The sequence below is a fragment of the Furipterus horrens genome, unplaced genomic scaffold, assembly GCF_987537825.1.
Source record: "Furipterus horrens unplaced genomic scaffold, mFurHor1.1.pri manual_scaffold_17, whole genome shotgun sequence".
In the NCBI taxonomy this organism is placed as follows: domain Eukaryota; kingdom Metazoa; phylum Chordata; class Mammalia; order Chiroptera; family Furipteridae; genus Furipterus; species Furipterus horrens.
In genome coordinates, this window is record NW_028327187.1 from 111,922,252 (window position 1) to 111,946,508 (window position 24,257).

Below are 24,257 nucleotides of genomic sequence, written 5' to 3' on the forward strand. Positions count from 1 at the left end.
TAGGAAATGGAGTTTAAGAGCCCAAGGGTATGTCCATACCACTTCCCAAGGACACAGAGGTGGGGACCTTGTTGGCCTTGGTCGACACAGGGTGGCGGAGTCTTGTGATCATGCCTGCAACAGAATCAACGTCATATTATCACATCAGCATCACATCGTATCCCATTAGTTCACACCTCTGTGTATGCGCTCTCCAGAATAGCTGGAAAAGCACAGAGTTCAGGATGTTGGGATACAGAGAGAGAATTCCTTCTGGTCATATTCATCCTGTAGCTGTATTGGTTTGCTTGACTTGATTAGCAAAAAGTAAAGCAAAAATCAAAACAGTAAAACTACTTTATGTGATTTTTAAAATCCCATCAAAGTTAGTTGCTTGATAGACTCTTTCATTATTAAAAATCCCATTTTAATTTTACCATCTTTTTATAGTCCTATATTTAAATATGTATAAACACAGTACATACATTTGGTAAAACAATACCAAAAAAAAAAAACAAACCAAAACAAAAAAGAAAAACATCCAAACAGTGCAGAAGGGTACAAAATAAAAAGTAAACCACTTAAATTTTTAAAAATTAACGCTATTGCTAAATGGCTTTAAATGGTCAAGTCACTTTAATTGTTTACATCAAGTTACGGTAAAGCTGGCTTAAACTAATCACAGTGTTTAAAATGGCTTGAAAGAATTCTTTCAAAAAACTTTTCCTTGTTTTAAGTGCGTGACATTTTCCATTTACTGGGAATTATCACAGGTGTCCCTTTTCTCTTCTTTCTTTTTCTATATTACTTATTTACTTTTTGTATGGGTGGTCCTCAAATGGTTTAAATCCTACACCTTTAATTGGCAAGAAAATTTTATGCATTCCATACACACACATACACAATTGCTGCTGTATTGCTATGTGATGTGAAGAATAAAATATCCTCACAAATAGAAAGATTAAGAGAATAGGATTTTAAAAACCAATCTAAAACATTTTACTGTTTTCTTCTTATACTCTGTGGGGTTGCTTGTGCATGCTCTGGAGTGGAGTCATCCCACCTGGAGATGTCTATTTATACAATTCCTTTCCAAAGGGCACTTTTGAGGCACTACAGGTTAAAATAAACAATTGAGGAAATTGGGACAAAGGAAAAATACAAGTAGGAACCACAATCAAAGCGAGGAGTGAGGCCAATTCACTTATGTGCACGCAATTAGGTTAGGTAGAGTTGCACAAATTTGACACTGAGCCTACAGCTTATTTTTACTCAGTGTTGGAAATTCATCCAGTCACTTCCCTGTAAGTGGCAGTAGCCTGGAAAAGACATTTAGAGGGGATTTCTTTTCAACTTCTTTCTTTCTGTATTTATTGAGATGGAATTGATATATGACACATGCAGCTTTATGGTGTAGAATGTGATGATTTGGTATATGTATGTACTGTGAGATGTTTACCACAATAAGGTCTACTAACACTTGCGTTAGGAGGGATTTCTATATACAGCTTCACCAGTCAATTAGACAAAATTTAAAAAGAGTAATAGTACCCAGTGTTACTGAGGATATTGCTGTTGGCGGGAGTGTACATTTCTGAAAAGCATTTGACAATGTCTAAATTTCAAATGTTCTTAACCATTATTTCAGAAATTCCCTTTCTAGGGAATTTGGCTATAGAAACACTCATATAGGTGCATAGACCTATGTGTGCAGGACTGCATTAGAACATTAATTGTAATGGGAAAATATTGTATATGAGCCAACTGCTAATCAATATAGGATTTGGGGAATAAATTATGGAGTAATTCCATAATAGAATTCTCTGTAGCTGTTAAGTAGACCAAAGTAAACTGTACATATTTGCGCAGAAAGACCTCTAAGACATACTGAGTAAAGAAAGCAACTAAAAAGTGGCATGTGTAGAATGATCTCATTTCAGTAAAAAAAAAAAAAAAAAAAAAAAAAAATATATATATATATATATATATATATATATATATATATATATATATATTGAATAATAAGTGTTAGTATCAGCATAGGAAAAAATTCTGTCAGCACACCAACTTGTATATCATTGGAGAGGTGACCTCCATGGACACATCTATAATGCTTGATGTTTGCAATCAACTTCTATAGGTAGAAAACAACTGCAGATATTTTTATAAAGATAATCTCTACTCCTAAGTCGCTCAGCTTACTGAATTTTTTTCTAGCATTAGAGAGTGTATAATGTTATATTCCAGGGAATGTAGGTTGAAAATCACAGCGGGCATAGGTCTTGAGAACATATTTTTTTCCTTGCTTTTTCATGGTTCCCTATGTAATTAAGAATATTAGGAGGATCAGTAGTATTTAAGAAAATTGAAATAAATAAATAAATAGAAAATTGATATAAATTGATATTTATCAACAAGGATCTCCACAAAACAAACAAACAAACAAAAAAACAAATAAATTACCTGCCGAGTTGTGTTGATGATAGTGAATAAGTTTTGGAATGGAATCAAAACAGTAGTTTTCAGCCAGGTACAGTTTGTTCTCAGCATTTGTATGCACATGGTAATGTTTGACAGTTCCTTTTTTATCACTAGTAAGAAAGAAAGACTGTTAGGATGTTTTTACTAAACAATTGAATATTGATTACACAATGGTTAAATAATTATTTTAGGTGCATTTGCAAATTCTGGAGAGGAAAGTCAGAGACAGTTTCTAAGCCTTGACAGCTGATGTTTTTCTGGAGGTATTCATAACAATCAATAATTATGGAAGAGGGTTTCTCTCTGAAGTCAACATAACCTTTGTGCTCATGCAGAATTCATGGACAAATTCATGTACAATAAAATTTGAACTTTCTAGCCTGTTCCTCCCTTAGTAAATGTAAGGCTGGAATCTTCCTTTGATGACTGAAAGCCCTGCGGTTCTTCAGGATCATTATTCTGAACATCAATTCTTTTTTAGGATAGTAATGAGGATTAAAATGTGGGAGGCAATGGTGCTTAGGCTGTGGGTGTTCTCCCCCAGAGTATGGGTAGGAGGCTCTTTGGAAAGTGAAACAGGCAGGATGGAGTGGGTAGGGATGTCCTCTAATTCCTCATATGAACTTGTACCTTTCTACGTAAAACCTTTTTTTTTTTTTTTAATTTACTTTTAGAATATAATGGTGAATCAATATACACTGATTTAGGCTAATCAGGAACAATGTGTCTGCCTTAGACTTGAGAATATGGCATAGTTAAGAACTGCACTTTGAGTCCAGTTCTACAGCTTGTTGACTACCTTATCTGGTTGTTATAAAGATTGGATGAAATTATATACATATCAATCTGCACTATTCTTGGCATATAAGAAACTGTTAATGAATTGTTGTTGCCGTAATACGAGCCGAGTTAAAACTGCAAGTATAAAAGGGAGAAAGGGTACTTCCTTGTTGCAAGTGGCTAATCAACTTTTGGTCTCAACACAAAATTCACTGAAGCCCATTGATACTGTTTCATAAAAGAAGGCTTCTATAACCATTGATTTGGATAATTTTCATTTGATTCCTTATCCATTTGATGATTTTTCTACCTAACCACTTTCAATAATAGATCTGGTGTCAAGAAACTTGACTAGGAAGACTTATGCTATCAGGTTTGGCTAAAACTGCAGGGCTAGAGGGCCACAGAGTTTTCGATATTCAGTGAACCAAGTCTTCTCCCAGTTCTTACTGGGTTGGCTTCAGCTAGCATCTAAATGTGCAATCTAGTACATGAGATGCATCGGGGACATGGCTTCTGGCCTTGGAAAATGCCAGGAGACTACTTAGAATACATGCTATTCTCTCAAGTTGGAGATAGATATTCTGTAAAAAAAAATTCTCAAAATACAATAACTTTTTAATCACTTAATTATTACAAAAATCCATATATGCACCACAGGGCAGGTCACATGGATAAGGCAGCAAGGCAGAGGGTTAATCAACCCAACCATTTAAAGAGCATTGCACACATAGAGATAATTTTTTCAAATAGTTCTAATCAAAATTTAGCCAGATCCTTATTTCCAAACATTGGGAGTTTCAATGTAGAAATAGGAGTGTGGTTGAAGAAACATGAAGTTAGTTTTTGAAGGCCTAGTTTCAAGTTGGTCATTTATAAACTTTGTGGGTGGGTCTTCATAAGCTCTCTTTGAACCTCAGTTTTCTAATCTGTAAAATGGCACTAATAAAAACAGCTTTCCTATTTGATTTGCTTCACAGGATGATTAGAAGGAAAAAAGAGCTAACGACCAATGGGAAAGTGGCTTGCAAAACTCTGAAGTGGGATTCTGATGTTGATAATGATGACTTGCATGAGCTGATTGTTGGGGTCTTTTATGCCTAAGCATTGGGATGGGGGTAGGGGAGCAGGTAGAATTACTCTTTCCCAACAACAACAATAATAGTAATTGCTGTGAGTTTAGTGAGTGTTTACTACATGCCAGGCACTGTTCTTATTCAATACATGAATTAACTCACTTCATCCATGGAACATAATAATCATTATTATGTCTCCTTTTCAGATGAGGAAGTTGAGTCACAGAGTTTAAGAAATTTGTTCAATATCGTAAAACTTTGTAAACGGTAGCATCACAATTTAGACCCAGAAGAGTGGCTTCATATCAGAACTCTTAACCACATAGAGAGGCCAGCAGCCTGGAAAGAAACTATCTGGGGAACAGAGCTACACTGATTCAACCTTTTGTTAACTCTGCACCCACTGGAAAGCCATACTAAATTCAGATGCTGGGGCAGGTTTCTCAGCTCAGCAGGTAGCTAGGACCAACAGGGTAAAGACTCCAATGCTACTTTTCTTTCTTTCTAGACTTAGGGCTGAATTGAGGTGAATAACCCAGGAGTACTTTGACAAATATTTACTGAGGCAAGCTGTGCACTGGGCACTCTGATGCCACCTGGGGTGGGCAGGGGAGAATCCTGGAGAAGGGAGAAATGATCCCATTCAACAGAAATACTTTGATACAGAAGTCCAGAGTTTAAAGATGTTGTATTATCCCAAGATGTGACTCAATGATCAGTATATTCAGAGAATACACAAGAAAATAAATAAATCCATGTCATACTTACTTCACAGCCTTACTAAATAAGGACACTGTGTACACTCCCACCTGTCTGGAATTTCTAACCATAAATGCCCCTTCTTTTCCCTGGAAAAGAAGGAAAATGTACAAGGATCAGAAAACTTTTCTTTTATCCTTGAAAATGAGTTTTCCTGGTAGGCAGCAGGTACACAGATCACTTAGGTTCCCTTTAAATCTCATGAATGTCACACTTTAGCTTTCATCCTTTTCTCACTCAGTTTCTTTATTGACCGACCCTGTGTGCTTTGACTTCTCATCTGCAGTTAATTTTTAACACTCTGTGACAATTTTCTCATGTATTCATGTGAGCCGAATGTTTTACTCTTTCAGAAATAAAATTTAAAACCGCATATCATCATATCATGCTCTTAGAAGGTTTTAGAAAACCAAAGATAGAAAACAAATCTTTCTTAAAGACTTGTGCTAAATCTAAAGAGATCTACTTCTGGTCAAGATGGAGGTGCAGGTAAACACGGCTCACCTCCTTGCACAACCACAGCAAAATTACAACTTAACTGCAAAACATATATCACCCACAATCGTCAGAAAATTGAGCTGTATGGAAGCTCAACAACCTAGGAATTAAAGAAGTCACATTCAACTAGACAGGTAGGAGGGGCAGAGACTCACAGAGGGGAAAGAAGGTGTGGAGATGCAGAACAGATGATCCCACACCCATGTGTGGTGGATAAAAATTGAAAGGGGTATCTCACAAGCAAGGGGTCTCAGCTGCACACCAGAACACCCAGCCCAGGGTTCCAGCAGACTGAGGACTTATGCAGATTCATTCCCTCTGGGCTTCAGCACTGGGGCAGCAGCTTGAAAGGCACCAGTGGTATACAGGGAGAAACTGAAGTGTCTGGCATCAGAGTGAGTGCTGGTGGACAGCTTCCTCCCAGACAAAACTCCAGAGGCCAGGCAGCGGCATTATCCCCTTTCTGAGCCTCCCACACACAGAGCCACAGAACAGCAACACCATATCAAAGACTCCATCAACCTGGTTCACATGGGTTGCCCCATTCTGGCGATCACCTAAGGCTCAACCCCACCCAACTTACTGGTGCACTTTTCTAAAATAAGTCATGCTACTAAGACAGGGACTCAAATCAGTCTACCTAATACATAGAAACAAACACAGGGAGGCTGCTAAAATGAGGAGACAAAGAAATATGGTCCAAATGAAAGAACAGAACAAAACTCCAGATAAAGAATTAAACAAAATAGAGATAAGCATCTATCAGATGCAGAGTTCAAAACACTGGTTATTAGGATGCTCAAGGAACCCATTGGTTACTTCAACAGCATAAAAAAGACCCAGGCAGAAATGAAGGTTACACTAAGTGAAATAAAGAAAAATTTACAGTGAACCAACAGTGGAGAGGATGAAGCTGAGAATCAAACCAATGACTTTGAATATAACGAAGAAAAAAACATTTAATCAGAGCAGCCAGAAGAAAAAAGAATCCAAAAAAACAAGGATATGCTAAGGAGTCTCTGGGACAACTTCAAACATATCAACATTTGAATCATAGGGGTGGTGGAAAGAAAAAAGAAAGAGCAATAAATTGAAAACTTATTTGAAAAAATAATGAAGGAAAATGTCTCTAATTTGGTGAAGGAAATAGACGTACAAGTCCAGGAAGCACAGAGTCCCAAGCAAGATGGATGGAATGAGAACTGCACCAAGACACACAATAATTAAAATGCCAAAGATTAAAGATAAAGAGAGAATCTTCAAAACAGTATGAGAAAGGCAGATAGTTATCTACAAAGGAGTTCCCATAAGAAACTGATTTCTCAAAAGAGACTTTGCAGGCAAGAAGTGGCTGGCAAGAAGTATTCAAAATGATGAAAAGCAAGGACCTACAACCTAGATTATACTCTATCCAGCCAAGCTATCATTTAGAATGGAAGGGCAGATAAAGTGCTTCCCAAACAAGGTAAATCTAAAGGAGTTCATTGCCACCAAGCCATTATTACATAAAATGTTAAAGGGAATTATTCAAGAAAAATAAAATCAAAACTATGAACATTAAAATGGCAATAAATTCACAACTATTAACAACCGAATCTAAAAAGCAAACAAGCAAAACAGAAAGAGAACCATAGATATGGAGCTTATTTGGGGGGGTTATGATGTGGGAAGGGAAAGGGGGAGAATGGGGGAAAAGGTACAGGAATTAAGAAGTACAATATGGTAGGTACAGAATAGACAGAGGGGTGTTAAGAACAGTATAGGAAGTGAAGTAGCCAAAGAACTTATATGCACGACTCATGGACATGAACAATGGTGTGGGGATGGCTGGAGGGAATAGGGGTACAAGGTGGAGGGGGGCAAAAGGGGAAAATTGGGACAATTCTAATAGCATAATCAATAAAATATATTAAAAATAAACAGATCCAGATTCGGAAAGAGCAGATGCTAAACTGGGAATGTGACAAAGTACCAGGTTAGAGAGTGAAGTTACCACATTCTCACCAGTACCCCTCAAAGAGATAATTGGTTTGTTATATTTGGTTGAACTACATCAAAATGTCATTTTGTAGGTCAAAAGAGTTTTCTATAGGTAATTCCATACCACTTAGTAACAAAATCATGTAGATTTCTTTCTTATTACATCTGCTTTATTGTGGTTTATGTGCTAATGTAAAGTGACAGAGCTGAGGTTGACTTTTCCATAGATGGTCCCCAATAAATCATCATTCTGCATTCACGCCCTGTTTGGTCCCTTCCCACATTGACTCTGTGCTCGGCCATGTGACTTGCTTTGGCCAGTGGGACATTAGCAAACACGACAAAGACAGACTAGATGGTGCTTGCACTGAACTGTGAGGCTCATTTTCTTCAACCACTGCCTGGAGATCACCATGCTGTAAGGAAGCCCAAGTTAGCCACATGGAGAACTATGGCATCCAGATTGACTGCCTCAGCTAACCTTAACCCCCCAGTGATTGTATCTACCAACCAAATGCAGCCAAATGAGTGGCCCTAAACCAAACCTGCAGAAGAACTGCTGGCCAAGCTGAATCCCTGACAGAGTTGTGAGAAATCAAAAATCTTGTTGTTTCATGCCACTTAATTTTGAAGTGGTTCATTACACAGAAATTATAATGGAAATATGATAAATGGCCATATGTGAAGGACCTGGTAACCTATAGGCTGGACAAACAACACTATGATGACATGACTGTATAATTAGCACTAAGGTTTCTATAAGAAGTGCATTACAGGCCCTGGCTGCTGTGGCTCAGTGGATTAAGCGTCGGCCTGCGAACCAAGTGTCGCTGGTTCGATTCCCAGTCACAGCACATGACTAGGAGGTTGCACGTCAGGTCCCCAATTGGGGACATGAGTGAGAGGCAACCACACAGTGATGTTTCTCTCCCTCTCTTTCTCCTTTCCCCTTACTCTAAAAGTAAATAATAAAAAAAACAAATAAATAAATAAATTTAAAAAACAAACAAACAAAACCTATTAAAGAAGTGCATTACCCACTGGACTCAACAACAGAAAGAGATTCTTAGGGGTTATTTTAAAGATCAGACTATTTACCTTTTGTCTCAGTAACTGTTCAGATTGTGACCTGGAGATGTTACCTGCAAACCAGCTGCAATAAGAAAGAATTCCATATTTAATAGGTACTACTATTTAATTTCATAACTTGTTACTCAGCTTTCTAACTGTATCCTTATATAATATATAATTAACACTGTAGATGTTATAGTTTTATTACTAATATTTTAAGCTAATTGTAGTTCATCAAAAGACTGTTCAGGGAATATGATTCAGTATATATGCCTTTGAGAAACAGAAGAAAGAGATTATCAGGAATAGGGAGAGAGGCCTGGAGAGGTGAAGTGAGATTGTGTGCAAGACCCCCATACATCCACACATACACACACTCACAGACATACACACTTAGCTTGTGTCATGATTTTGCTGAGAGCTGGCTTTGTTTTAAAAAATATTTCAGCATTTCAATGTCAGAGCAACAGAGGCTTAAGCCTAGTCCTACCACATAGTTTTTCACCTAAACGTTGGCACCTCAGTCTTTAGAGATGCTCATGAACTTATGGTCATAAAATGGATGCTTCAGTGACATTGATAGAGCAGGAAGCTGGGGGCACCAGGTCATATTTTCCTCTGGTCCTGAACTCCCTTTGGCATCTCTTTGACTTTGAAGAGTGCAGGTCTCCTGATCATTTCCCATAATGCACACCCCTCACAAAACATTTGACTCTAGAAATGATGGCAATATACACTCTATATGGTCAGATCTGGGTTCTCTGAATCAAAGACAGACTTCCAATTCATCTAAATACTACAGACTAAAATCCACAATTAGAAATTCAGTTCCATTGGTTTAAGTATATGTCATCTGTTAAAGTGCAATTCTCCTTGGATAGTTTTGGTTCCTGTCTTTCTCAGTATTTTGTCTTAGTTTGAATTATTACATCAGATGTGTGTCTGAGTATAAATGTTGGGGAAGAAAATAGGGCTAAGAGGAAGTTTCAGGGTAGTAAAGAGACCATGATGCAAAGGTGTGGAGGGCACAGCATTTCTACTCCAATGTGGCAGGTATGTCTAGGACCAGGCTGGGTTAGCGGGAAAGAGGAAGAGTTGAAACAGTGAAATGTACTTAATAAAGGCTCTCACTACACCTAGAGCCAATAAATCCATAACAGCCCTCATAAAAAAATAATCCTAGTGTCTGAGAGGCGCAGTATGTCCTTTTACTCCCACATCTTCTTAATGCCAATCTTGAAGTCCAGGAGATTTGTTTGACCTTATCTGTACAATAATAGAATCTTAGATTTTGGAAAGGACCTTTACAGCCACTTTGACCAACCTGTCTCAGGATAGTTGGGGTGATCACACATTCATATTTGCCCAAAGAGCCCAGTTATAATATTTAATAGTGATTGTTTTCGTTCTCTAAAGTGTCCTGATTTGGATGTTATGATAAGGCCACCCTAGGAACAGGAATCTCTCAATACAAATGGTGTCATGTGAAAATCTCAGTTGTGTTACTTGTAAAATGACTGCATCATAAATAACTTCAAAAATGGGACTCAATGCTAAAAAGAGCCTCCAAACCTCATCCTGGTGAGAGGCCTTTAGAGAGGAAATAATCAGCAGAAATGTCATATGCTGTATCTATGAAGGTGAAGTGAAATGATGGGACACCAGGTATATGATAAATCCAATGAATTTGTGCAGCCAATTTAGATAATCCAGATTGGGAAAAATATTTTTATTAGTAGAAGTCCAGCTTCCTGTCACCCATCATCCAGATAAATGGCTCAGAACCTCACATGAGTTTACCACTGTTAACACAGCCTCCTTAGCAAGTCTGAACCATATGTTTTAATGCCCTTTGGAAAGAATACGTAAAAACATCTATGTTTAGTTTTAGAGGAACAAAGAAGACTTTCAAAACTCACTCATAATCATCCAGGTTTTCTTCCTCTTCTTCAGATGAACTTGACTCGGGTAATCCCCTTAAGAAGAGAGGAATCAACACGAATACAAAAAAACAAAAAAACAAAACAACAACAACATAAAACCACCAAGAAATAATCCAAGTACCTAGTAGTGCAGTATCAAATCCCACCCTGCTTTCATCCATGTAAATAAAATGTAGACGGATAGGTTTCCGTTTTTGTACTTGGTAAGGTATCAGCAAAGTGAACAGAGAGTGACTAAGAAGTTGAGTTCAAGCTCACTTTAATGAGAAAGTGGCTGTTTGATACAAGAAGTCCCCAGGAGGCTCCCAGGAATGTGGGTGTCTTTTAAAAAAAATTTTTAATGAATTTATTTTATTTTATTTATTTGTTTTTAGAGAGAGAGGAAAAGAGAAAGAGAGGGAAAGAGACATCAATGTGTGGTTGCCTCTTACGCGTCCCCAAATGGGGGACCTGGCGTGCAACCTAGGCATGTGCCCTGACTGGGAATTGAACCAGCGACACTTGGTTCACAGGCCTACACTCAATCCACTGAGCCACAGCAGCCAGGGCTGAATGTGGATGTCTTTGAGTGTTTCAGAAAAGTGGGCTCATGAAGTAGATGAAGATGCCTTCAGGGACTACAGTATGAAATTTTTAAAAAATCTCAAGGTGTGCCCTGACTGGTGTGGCTCAGTGGGTTGGGCATCATCCCACAAACAGAAAGGTCTCCAGTTCAATTCCCAGTCAGGGTACATGCCTGGGTTGTGGGCCAGGTCCCGTTGGGGGCGTGTGTCAGGCAACCCATGTTTCTCTCACACTTCGATGTTTCTCTCCCTCTCTTTCTTCCTCCCTTCCCCTCTCTCTAAAAATAAATAAATAAAATATTTTAAAAACTCTCAGGCTGTGTATAAAGGTATTCTTAGAGAAGAATTATTCAGCTCTAGGTTGTTTTTCCTTCTGCTAGAGAAGTCTGAGCCAGGTATATTAGTATTCATGCTAACACTAGTGTATATCATAAATGATGGATGGGAAAAATCAGTGTGAAGGAAACGGGAACCCACAAGTTATAAATTCAGACCAACTTAAGGGTTCAGAGAGGCAAATTACATAGATTTTTGGGGTTTATATTTACGTTAAATGTGAGGGCTAGCTGTAAAATTAGTGCAAGTTTGGTTAGTTTTCCTGCAAATGGTAGCAAATACTGGGTGGAAAAGATCATTTGAATTTGATATACCATGACATCTTTGAGGTGCTGTGATTTACAACATTTCTTTCTTTTTGGTTACTGCACGCAAAATCTTCACTGCTATAAAAAAAGAGAGATACATTTCATAAATTTATAGTTATTTATAAATGTTAAACGGTAAAAGTAATTTTGTTAGATATGTCTCAGCTTTTTTGACCTTCTTTGACCTTTTTTTCGCTTGGTTTGGAAATTTAAGCTAATGAGTCATTTTCACATTTTTGTCCTTTCAGGGACTCCAATAAAATGCTGTAGATTGACAGTACTCATAAACAAAAGTAAATTGTTAATAATGGCTTATAATAGCTCCAAACAATAGAAAACTTGGGTAATAAATCATCTTGACTGGGTTTGCCCTGATTTTCTTGTAGATAATGCAAGCATTCTGTCATGTACATATTTAAAATAGCTTATTTTCCTTTTTACTGTTGTGACTGCAATTAAAAGTCTTGAAAATACTGAAATTTTAACTCCATGTGGACACAGATGGATCAGCAGGATTTTCATCATACTCTTTTACCAACATTTGTTTTTTTGGGTGGTGAGCAGAGCATAAGGAAGTGCCTACCTCTCCAAGTTCAAAGGCTGTTTTATTTGGAATGTAGAACTTATTTCCTGTTAGCCTTCATATCCCAGGCTCTTATTCAAAACCACACTTCATAGCGACAAGTTTCCTTAACAAGGAAACGTTCCTCTGGCTCCATTTCCAGGAGCCCCTACCCCTCCGCCTTCCTGAACAGCCTTGCTCACTAGCATAGTTTTTCCACTTCATCGCTTCATAAGAAAATTCTTACTTAAAATGCTAAAAGACATAGTGAAATTTTTTCAATTAAAATTTTTTAATTAAAAACTTTTGGCCATTTAATGGAATACTATATAGACATTCAAAATAATCAAGTAGATTGCACAATGTAAATGTATTTAACACTACTGAACTGTACACTTAAAATTATTAAAATGGTAAATTTTATGTTTTACCACAATTAAATTTTTTTAAGTAAAAATTAAGTATATCTTCATGTGTTCAAATGGGGTAAATGTCCAAGACATTAAGTGAAAAAAGCAAGTGGCAAAGAAGACTGTATGGTGAGAATTCGATTTTTTAGTTCTACTATAGGGTAACATGTACATACAAAACATTTTAGAGGAATGTATGGTGAAGATTCTGCAATATTTGAATGCTTTAATCAGAAAATGGATTATTTTACTACACAGAAAAATAAAGATTAAAAAGCAGGTCAGGCAAAGGTAGTATAAAGAACAGAAAGTTAATAAAAAGTATTAGGTACTTATATGAGCCTAGAATCATGGCTGAATTGTTTAAATTCAAGCTCCATGAAGCTCTATTAGCAATTATTATAATTCACTCATAGGTAACCTAATACCGCTCATGCTAAGTGATTAATCAATCCTCTGTGCAGATAATTAGCTTTCTAAAGCTCTAGGGAAAAATCCAGGTTCAGGACTAAGTTTTTGGTATAAAACCTAAGTGGGTGTCAAAAAACTCAGTAACCAAGATAGTGTTTTAATAAAATAGTTTTTAAAATAAAAATTTATGCAAAAATCCTTGATGAGCAAAATATCAAAAATTTAAAGATAGTATCTGGCAACCTATGGGTTAGTACTGTAGCAATCTCATGTGAATCTATAGTGCTGACTACTTATTTGAATACCAGCCACTCAGTTTCACTGCAGATCTCCCTTGATGAATCATTTGGATTTCTGGCAGGCAGGGGACCGGGCAAAATGTTGACATAACATCCACTGTCCTTGAATCTGAGCTTATTGTCTCCTTTCACAAGTACAGTGGGTTGCAGGCAAATAAATGTTAAGTCCTGCCCTCAGGCACCAGCTATAGATTCATACTCTTGGATTCTGTTTCCACTCTGGAATGCAAGGTACCCTGAGCTGCGATGCTAAAGACAATAAATAGCAAGAATATGCCTATATTTTTTCAAGTTTCATGTAGCCCTGCGGCTGTATCACTGGTACAGTGAGGCATCTGTTTTGGGTAAAAATGATGAGGGTGGGGAAAAAAAACAATAAGAGGACAAAGGAGAAAAAGAAAAGAGATACATGGTGAGTCAGAGAGATGCTTTGCACACTTTGTGGAGAAAGACAGACATCTATACCCTGGAGGGATGCCTATAACAGGGTAAGAAGATGTCAGACAGTGAACAGCATGATGGGGAGGAAGTATGAGGCAGCAAACAAGGAAGGATAGTCAGTTGATCCTTTATTGTCATCTTGCAATTCGATTTCGTATTTATTGAGCATCAGGTATGGGGCCAACTTGGTTCCAGACTCCAGAGATATACACAATTTAGGTACTGTCTTCAAGGTAGTTTCAAATTTGGCTTTAGGTAGCAATTTTTAGCTTAAAAACATGGGGAGACTAATAGCATCCTGAGAAGGCAATCTTGAAATGTTACTTGTCTTTTGGTCGGTGATGCCCAAGCACTTCACAAAAGTTAGCCCACTTTTAAATTCTCTCATATAAAGGATATAATTTAAATATTTGGAGTTCTGGAATGTGACATTATTGGGGGCGGGGGAAGCAGAGAGAAAGAGGATGGACTAAACTGCTCACATATTACTTAGATCATTAGATTGGATAGTCTAAATCAAAATAAATACTGCGCTGCTCAGTGCCAGTGGGGCCACTGCTTCTGGCTTCCGGCTCAAACAGTGAACATTTTCTGATAAGGCAACCCTATCTCAGCCAAGGCGTGCATGCACAGCTTTGAGACTGAAGTCCAAGGCAGTGGTGTAATGTTTGTTCTACATTAAGGGCAGCCAGACTAAAAACTGAGGTTTACCTTTTCAGTTTTCTTACTTGCCACCGGTCAGGGCAGTCTTCCTTTGGAACATACTGCATGCTGATGTTTGGCTGGGAGCCATAGTTTTTCTTTGGGTCACTGTCATACTGGGCTTGAGTGATACTTGAAGATGGTTCATCCATTTTGAAAATAGGAACTGCTCGAGGAATCTTCAGCTTTGGAGGACAAGATAATAGATCACAGCGAGGCACATGCACAGATTCATGTCCTGGGAGCTAACAATCAAGGTATATTGGCTCTTAAGTTAAAAAGGAAGGAAGGAGGGATGAATGGAGGGAGGGAGAGAGAGAGAGGGAGGCAGGGAAGGGGAAGAGAGAGAGATTGAGAGAGTAGGAAAGGGAGGAAGGAAGATGGATGGAAGAGGAAGGGAAATGAAGGAAGGAAGGAAGGGGAGGGAGGAAGGAAGGAAGGAAGAAAGAAAGAAAGAAAGAAAGAGAGAAAGAGAGAAAGAAAGAAAGAAGAAAGAAAGAAAGAAAGAAAGAAGAAAGAAAGAAAAGAAGGAAAGAAGGAAGGAAGGGAGGAAGGAAGGAAGGAAGGGAGGAAGGAAGGAAGGAAGGAAGGAAGGAGGGAAGGAGGGAAGGAAGGAAGGAAGGAAGAAAGAAAGAAAGAAAGAAAGAAAGAAAGAAAAGAAGGAAAGAAGGAAGGAAGGAAGGGAGGAAGGGAGGAAGGAAGGAAGGAAGGAGGGAAGGAAGGAGGGAAGGAAGGAAGGAAGAAAGAAGAAAGAAAGAAAGAAAGAAAGAAAGAAAGAAAAGGAAGGAAGGAAGGAAGGAGAAGGAAGGAAGGAAGGAATGAAGGAAGGAAGGAAGGAAGGAAGGAAAGAAGGAAGGAAGGAAGGAGGGAAGGAGGAAAGGAAGGAGGGAAGGAAGGAAGGAAGAAAGAAAGAAAGAAAGGAAGAAGAAAGAAAGAAAGAAAAGGAAGGAAGGAAGGAAGGAAGGGAGGAAGGAAGGAAGGAAAGAAGGGAGGAAGGAAGGAAGGAAGGAAGGAAGGAAGAAAGGAAGGAAAGAAGGAAGGAAGGAAGAAGAAGGGAGGGAGAGTGGGAGGAAGGAAGCGATACTAAGCGTTGGCAAAGATACGGAGCAACAGGAACTCTCAACTTTGCTGGTTGAGGTTTGAAGCGGTAGAACCATATGGAAAAGCTGTTTATAGAATCTACTAAAGCTGGACGTGCGCATACCCTGTAATCCGAAAAGTCCCTACACATATCCAACAGCGAAATCAATAATGTCCCCCGAAATTTTTTGTCCTCATTCCTAGAACCTGTGAATAGTTACCTTACATGGTAAGAGGACTTTGCAGATGTGATTAAAATAGGGAAGATTATCCTGGATTATTGGTGTAGACCCGATGTAATCAAAAGGGCCCTTATAAGAGGAAGACAAAAAAGTCAGATTAGAGAGAAAGTGTGAGGATGGAAGCAGAGATCCGAGAGGGAAGAAGATGCTATCCTACTGGCCTTGAAGATGGAGAAACAGGCCAGAAATCAAGGAACACAAGTAGCCTCTAGAAGCTGGAAATAGATGTGAACCCATTTTAGATTTCTGATCTTCAAAACTATAAAAGAATAACTTTGTGTTAAGTCACTGTATTTGTTACAACAGCAATAAGAAACTAATACAGTGGCATATTCACATGCTGGAATTTTATACGGCCATGAGAGTAAACTATAACCACATACTTAAAAATTAGCAAATATCACAAATTGAACAAAATACAGACAATAAATGACTATATGATTTTACTTATATAAAGGTCAAATGCAGGCAAAGTAAGTTATAATGTTAGTAAATTAGGCTAGTGATTATTCTTGGTGGGATATAGCAACTGAAAGGAAACATGAGGCTACCCCTAGGGTTCTGTGATGTTCTGTTTCTTAATCTGAATGTAGATTATAAGGATGTGTTCAATTTTTGCAAATTTATCAAACTGAGCACTTAGGACTCATATACTTTTCTAAGTGCATGTTATACTTCAATTAAAAATTTACATAATATGTATATAAGCTCTGCATTTATATTTTTCTCACTGTGTTTTACTTTTTTTCCAGGAGTAACATCCTGAAATTTTTAGTTATGCAGGGCACTGCTATTTATGAGCTGTAGAGTGGTTATCTCCGAAGATAAATGCAGTGGAAAGTTCCCTAATCAGAAGTCTGAACAGAAGTGCTTAGAAAGCGAATTTGAATTTTCCTCAGCTCACTAAGTCCTCTACTGAATGCTCTCGTAAAAACAAAACAAGGAAAACATACTTTTCACAATAGTCCTCTCTGATACCTGATCCCTTAAGGCAGCTAATAATCCAAACAGACTTTGGCCACTGATTTGCCTGATTGATAATTTTCAACATATTTCCCAAAGAATTCCTTGCCCTAGGCTAAATGCAGTGGTTTCTGGCTCCTAAATTACCCTCTGCTCTTAGATTTGTTTAAAACAAACTTTATTGGAGTATAATTTACATACCATAAAATTCGCCCTTTATAAGAATTCAGTGACTTTCAGTAAATTTATCAAGTTGGGCAACCATCACCACAACCCAATCTATCACCCCTTTAAGGTACCCCCTGTCCATTTGTAGCCGATCTGCATTCCCATCCTGGCATCAGGAAACTACTAATTGACCTTTTGTCCCTATAGATTAGGTTAGTCTGGACATTGCTCTTAGGTGTATCACAGGGCCATAATTTTCAAGCTTTAGGACTGGAGCATACATCCAAACCAAAACAGCAATGGCTCTGATAACAACAAAAAAACCCTCAAACCTTAATAATAATTGTATTAATTTTCTGATGGTTGCCATAACAAATTAGTACACATCTGGTGGATTAACACAACAGTCTGTCACGGTCCTGGAGGCTAGAAGTCCAAAATCAAGGTTTCAGCCTGACCATGCATGTTCCCTTGAAAAGCTCTAGGGGAGAATCTTCACTTGCCTCTTTCAGCTTCTGATGGTTCTAGGCATTCCTTGGTTTGTGACAGCATGACTTCGATCTCTGCCTATGTTTTTAAATGGCCTTCTTTTCTGTATATCTCTATGTCCTCTCATCTTTTTGGAAGGACACCAGCCATTGGATTTTATGGTCCATCCTAATCCAGCATAATCTCATTTCGGACCTTAACTAATTACATCTGCAAAGACCCCTGTTTAGGTCACATTCTGAGATCCTGGGTGAACATGAAATTTGGGGGACATAATTCAACCTTTCTATAACAAGGGATTTCTTTTCACTTGTCATGTTGGTTCACAAAAATTATATTGTTTTTACTTAGAAAGATAGAAAGTGTGTGTGAAGGTGTGTAACTGAAAATAAGTACCCAAGACACCATAGAGAATAAAAATTGGTGGAGATGCTCCCTGAATTTCAGATGAGCTTCCACAGAACCACTGGGAGGCCATTTTATGTGTCTTCTGGTATTTGAGGAGGCTGACACTTGCCCGGGAAGTCTAAAAGCAGGAGACTATGGTTATGAACCTAAGAAAGCAGAGCACAAGGGGAACAGCAGCCTGTTCTCTGAGAATAAGCCACGTACAGTTTTACTAACCAAAGCAGTCAAGGTTTTGTTTGTTTTCCTGGAGACCAACTCCACCCTTGGGAGAAGGTTGGCTGGGAGCCATCTTGAAAACTGCCCAAGATTGGTGAATTGACCAAGCAGAAAAGTTGAGGGCTAAAAACCCAAGGACTAAGAGCCAAGACGTTTCCTCTGTCATAAAACTACATTTGATGTGGACCCCAGTGTGAAACCCATGAAAGTCTCCCATAAGATAAAGAATCAGCATTGGAAACCTGTCTTACCAACAAGCCACCACAACCAAATCATGATGGGACCAACTGTACATGACTCTTTCTCATTAAACCTGTTCTTCCTGGGCCTCAACCCTGAAAGGGTTAGAGATCTCAGCCTCTCCATGACCCTTCCCCCTAAGCAGGCTGTCCTTTGATACAGACGAGCTAGCCGAAGGGGAGAAGTTTTAACTTGGAAAGATATTTGAAGTTGTGTGATTATAGCATTAGATGGGACAATTAGAGGCTGTTCTCATGACTACTGGTAATAGGGAAAATTTATGTCATCCGAGTATGACTCTAAGAAAGCCCAGTGACTGGCTTTGAAAGGGTAATGGAGAAAAAAAATTATGCTGTTTTCTGCTGTGCCTTATGGGGTCCCATTCCTTCACCAGGACACCTTACATGAGGCAGTCTTAGCCATACTGGTGGCAGGAGAGGAATGACAGCTAGTGACAGCTGCCTATTATATGTGATGCTATCTCCCACATGCACCATGTTTAGTGCCTATTAATGTACTTACAGGTTAGAAAAAGGCCCAGTTATTAAATATAAAAATACAGAATGATAAAATGGTTCTGTATTTGAATTTGTTATTTGATATTGCCATTGCTCTTGGTGATAGCCCACAGTTTTTCTCTCTTTGCTGATAGTCTGAAGGAAGCCCATATATTTTAGTCTTGAATTTGGCAACTCTTGATTTATTTAATATATCCCGATTATGAAAAAAAATTAAATGCTGAATTACCATTCTGTCTGGGAAGATGGGAGCTCTTAGTTTCTCTTCCTTTGTTGCAATGTGAAGGTCAGCATCTGAAAAGTAAAACCAAGTAACTTCAGAAAGAACTTTAAATAAAACAAAGAAAAATATCCAATGTTATGAATCTAAAGAAGTAGCTTGTATAAGCAATACTGCAGATTAAATGAATTTGGACACAACATCTTGATTGTTGCTTTCCTGTACAATACCCAAATAAAACACCACTCCTCCATCATTATCAATATCCCCAAAAGTAAAGTATCCAAGTTCCTCTCATCTAAAAGCTATTAATTTGTACCACATTTCCACCTTGTATTTGAGTATTATGTATCTAATCCCTTGGGTAGGACCTATGACCCTAGGATTCAGAATCCGTGTCTGATTCGTCTTGAATTGGCTCATACAAGATGCTTATAAATATATGATTTATAAATGAACAAATCTATTTCATGCTTTTTAAAAGTTCTTATGATAATTGCTGGTTTCTCTTTCCGCCCACACATGTAGATCAATGCCCAGGTTGTGAGTGTGAAGCCATAACATGCCTTATAGATGGGGTGGCCATATGGTTTATTGACCAAACTGGAACATTCCTGACAGTAATAGACTTTTAATATAATTATGCCAGGTTGCCACTGTCCCAAACAAAGTGGGGTGTATGGTCAACTTGCTTGTAGGACATGTGTCCTGGGAGGAGGGTGGTCCAGGGCATTTTGAAGACAGGAGGAAGTAAAGGCACTCAACTGTTTCCTTTATGTGTCCATGGGCTTCCCTGTAGTCCAACAAAGGAGGCCAAGGGATTAAATTACTTGGGCAGGTAGACAATATCACAGCTGCTTTTGAGTCATAATGCCTCTATATTTTGTAGTTTTCTTCAAAGGATGGCAAAGAGCCTAGGAAGATAATCCAAAGGCAGTGCTCTCTCTAGCCTTTCTCCTGCTCTTCCCCTGGGAGTTAGGGCAAGGTCAGAGATAAAATCTGGCCTGCCGGGTAATGATGCCAGACCATGGACAGAATAATTGGGAGGAATGATTAATGCTGTAAGGAGACATTACTCCTCAGCCCATCACAGTGGAGGGAAGATTCAGTAAATTCTGTATAGCTCATTAAATCACTATACTTCAAGAATATAAAGAGCAATGTGATCGAATTAAGTTAATAAGTATTCATTGTGTAGTCTAATTGAAATGGAAAACACAATGAATATTCATTGTTTTTGTTGTAAAGTGACCAGCAGTAACATTAACGTAATTGTCAGATGTCAATACTGTTATGAAGTGAACTTGGATAACATTACATATGTCTCTGTGTTTTATAGTTTATGAAGTGTTTTCACATAACTGATCTCATTCAATTCTTTAAAGTCATTGTAATCCAAGCAAAGTTTGCCCAGGCTGTTAAAACTGTTACCAAAATAAGTTCTCCTTTTTATTTATTGGCAAGGTCATGTTGCTAAACAATGATGAATTAAAATATATGACTGTCTCATGTAAGTATCCTGGTGAAGGAATGGGACTCCAGGGCACAAGAAGAAAATAAAGTAATTCTCTCCCTCCATTATTCCATCAAAATCACCTCATGGGCTTTCTTTTCTGTCTCTGGATAAAGTCTCAGGCAGATTTTCCTAGGACTATAATTCTGCATAAAACCCTTTGCTACCTTCTCTGATGTTGTTAAAAAATCTAAGAACATATAGAGAATGGCAAACCACTTTATAAACACATCTCTTAAAACGTGGTCATCCATCATTTTGTTATATATGGTGATTAAAAGTGTTACTTAAGTTTTATCCTTGGACATACTTTTAAAAACAATATTGCTTTTTTCAGTTTATGATTTAATTTTTGAACCTGGGTGATATGTTCACCGCGTTCTACCTATTCGGAGTCTATTTTAAACCAGGAAGAGTTATAGGAGGGGATAAACAACCCCTTACTTGATTTATGATTCTTTATTTTATTTTATTTTTATTTATTTATTTTTAAATGTTATTTTTATTGTTTTTCTGTGATTTATGATTCTAATGTAACAAATATTTCTCATGCAGTGAAAGAATAACAGGTGTTAATACTATTATTATCTTAATAAACATGACTCAATTGACCCTAGGGTTATACTTAATTTGCCAGATAGCATCTTCGAGGCTGAAATTTCATGATGCCAACCAATCTGGCACATCTCGCTTTCCTGAACTGGTGAGCTATTCCGGCATGGGACACATTTGCCTAATGAGGCTCCATCCACCCAAAGTCCACCCAACAGGGTGGTCACATTACATGCTTCCCAGAGAGTACATCCTGGGGCAGCTTTGCAACTCTGCTGGCAGCACAGGAACTTCCCGTCCACGAAGAACCCACTGTGGTACTTGATCAGCAGGTGGGGGTTGCCCCTTATCTCTGGGGAGCAGGCAGGAAGAAAACACAGTCAGTAAGTGCCGTTATCACAGAACAATGAAAACATCATCTTTGCCAGCAACTAGGGTAAAACCAAATGGTTCCCAAAGGATCTAAGTCTTTTCCTTAGAAGTTAAAAAGCCCAAGAGAAAAGTCTGGCCATGCATATAGATAGAACAATACAATAACTTACATAAGTCTTAAAAAATTGGTAGAAAATGCATGTACAGATCAGCTTGGTTTTAGGAGTTTAGAAACACATCTATAAAGGCAGTAAGTAGGTTACAGCACATGCATGTTGTTCTCTTGTGGCAGAAGGAGGCTGGAGGGTAGGACTAGATCTTAGCAAAAAGAAGATTCTAATAAACACATATGTCCCCCCTACTTTTTATTTTGAAGCATTTCAAACAGAGAAAAGTTGCAAGAGTAGTACAATGAATGTGCCTATATACTTTACCCAGATTCAATTTTTAACTAAATGTTAGTGAGAATTAAAAGAAATTATTATAGACCTACAACAAACAAAAGGAGTTAAGTTTATAAAACACTAATTTCTGACTGTGAGCTTTCTCAGAAACCTAGCATTTATACTGTATTGGTTAAAAAGATGTATTTGGGAAATTGAATTCTGAGTTCTCCTTATTAGGTACGTGAGACTGGCCATGTCTCTTTAATTTCACTTTTCTGAAAAAATGGCAACAAGTATGACCCATTTTCACAAAACTGTCAGGAGGTTTACCTAGGAACGTTTACAAGTATTCAGCATAGTAGCTGGCAAATGATAAGTGCTTAGTAAAAAGTAGCTATAACTTCCTATAAACATCCAAAGTACAGTGGCTACAGGACCTAACACAACCCCAAGAGGACCTAGAATGGACTTTGCCCTGGGAAGGCAAGCACAGTGTGTAGGTAGCAGGTGGCCTGGCTTCCTCCAAGCTGCTGGGAAGGAGAATAGCCAGCTCTGTGCGGAGCATGGAGGGTGGAGGCGGTGCGGGGGCGGAGGTTAGGTTTATAGGGGAGGAAAGGTACCCGATCCCCAGGCTTCCCCTATGGAACAATGAGAATGCAAAATGAGGATAAGCATGGCATATTTTCTGAGGCTGGCAGGAAAATCAGTAGATTCTGTCTTGGCCTTGAGTCCTTTCACTGTCATATCTTTCTTCTATCAAATCTCAAAAGAACTCAATCAATGACTCCCTTTTATGACTTTAAAAGTTACCATTTTGTAATGCTTTCAACCACTGACTTCGGCTCTCTTCATTTGATGCATAGACATAGAGGAGCCCATCTTTATAGACAATCTAAAAAGGAAAAGATTTAGTGCATTTAGCTATAATTGCATCATAGTTTACTCCGGTGCAACTGTGAATTTTCTGTTATCCAAAAGAAGCCTTGAGTTTACTTATATAATATCCATTAGCTCTGGAATTAGGTAGAAACAACTTTAGTTATTTTAATCCTCCACCTTTCAATTTGTTTTATCTCATATACCTCTACATTTTGGAAAATCACAGCAGAGAATTAGAAAAGTACAAAATGTTAGATATTATAGGTGTCTTAGGAGTGTTCTGATCTACCCACTTACCCAGTGCATGACTCTCTTTGTATCCCGTTGGAAAATGTTTATCTACTCTATCCTTAAAAATATCTTCAGGGGCAGAATTTCTTTCACTTTTACTATGCTATCCTTGTCAATTTTCATATATTCTGATCATTATATAGTCTGTGCTTATATTGAATGAAAATGTGTCTCTGTATTACTTATTCCCTTGAGTTATGTCCCACCCTAGGAATCCTCAGCATAAGTCATTTTCTATTCCTTAAGACACTTGTTTAAATGTTTGAAGATTACAATGTCTTCCCAGATTCTTCTCTAGTTTATTTACTTTTGTGGGGAAATAATACAGGTCATGTATTAAATGCCTACTTATTTGGGGGATCTTCCTAGATGTGTTAATATTTTAATTCCATTTCAACTTTGTGAAAAATAAACTCAGAGAGAGACTAGGTTTCCTATGTTTACACAAGTATAAGCAGTGGCTAGGAGCTTGGTGGGACTTCAAAGTCTATGTTCTTTAAGTACCCCATAACCCTGCGATAACTTGAAACGTCTTTCATGCGCGCACTCACTCCTCTGGTTTCTCCCAATCGGGTAATGATCTTTTTTAAAGTGGGAAGTATAAGTTGTCCAGCAATCAGATTATTTTATTTCATTTTGGCCAAAGTCCTCTCATACTAACAACTGGTAGTCTGAACATCAGAAGGCCAGTCCATCTGCCTTTTCATATAATAAAAGTAGGGCTTGACTTAGTTCAAGCCACTTCCCAAGGGTACTGTAGGCATACTTTCCACAGCATTCCATTTAAAAAAAAAATATCCAGGGTAAAAATTAAAACACCTTAGCATGCTGTGTACAGCCTTTCTGATGTGGCCATGCACATTTTCCAGGCTCATCTCTTTCACTCTTTCACAGGACTTCTTTATGCATAGGGGCTACCTGGAGCTCTCCAAATCTGCCAGAGTGTTTCACCTACTAGTGCCTTGACACCTGCTGTTTCTTCTGTCTCACTGCCCTTCCTGTTTTTGCTGGGTTTAACTCTACTTGTCCTTCCCAACCCACCTCCAGTAGAAAATCTCCCTGACCTCTTGGAGTGAACAGTGAAGCTTCTACTCCCTGATGCACCATGGCTATTCTGCTGA

The 24,257-nt window shown here is 38.2% G+C and overlaps 1 protein-coding gene across 1 annotated transcript in view; it reads right to left on the reverse strand.

Moving 5' to 3' along the window:
* BMX (BMX non-receptor tyrosine kinase) overlaps nt 1–24,257 on the reverse strand; it is a 46,208-nt gene that overhangs the window by 13,016 nt on the left and 8,935 nt on the right. Inside the window, exons 4-13 of the mRNA XM_090263890.1 lie at nt 22,777–22,858; nt 21,441–21,560; nt 19,153–19,217; nt 14,609–14,784; nt 11,781–11,852; nt 10,544–10,600; nt 8,652–8,706; nt 5,085–5,164; nt 2,443–2,570; nt 40–114 (exon numbers count right to left, since the gene is read on the reverse strand). Coding sequence (XP_090120016.1) covers nt 40–114; nt 2,443–2,570; nt 5,085–5,164; nt 8,652–8,706; nt 10,544–10,600; nt 11,781–11,852; nt 14,609–14,784; nt 19,153–19,217; nt 21,441–21,560; nt 22,777–22,858 — 910 coding nt within the window. The remainder of the gene's footprint in view (nt 1–39; nt 115–2,442; nt 2,571–5,084; nt 5,165–8,651; nt 8,707–10,543; nt 10,601–11,780; nt 11,853–14,608; nt 14,785–19,152; nt 19,218–21,440; nt 21,561–22,776; nt 22,859–24,257) is intronic.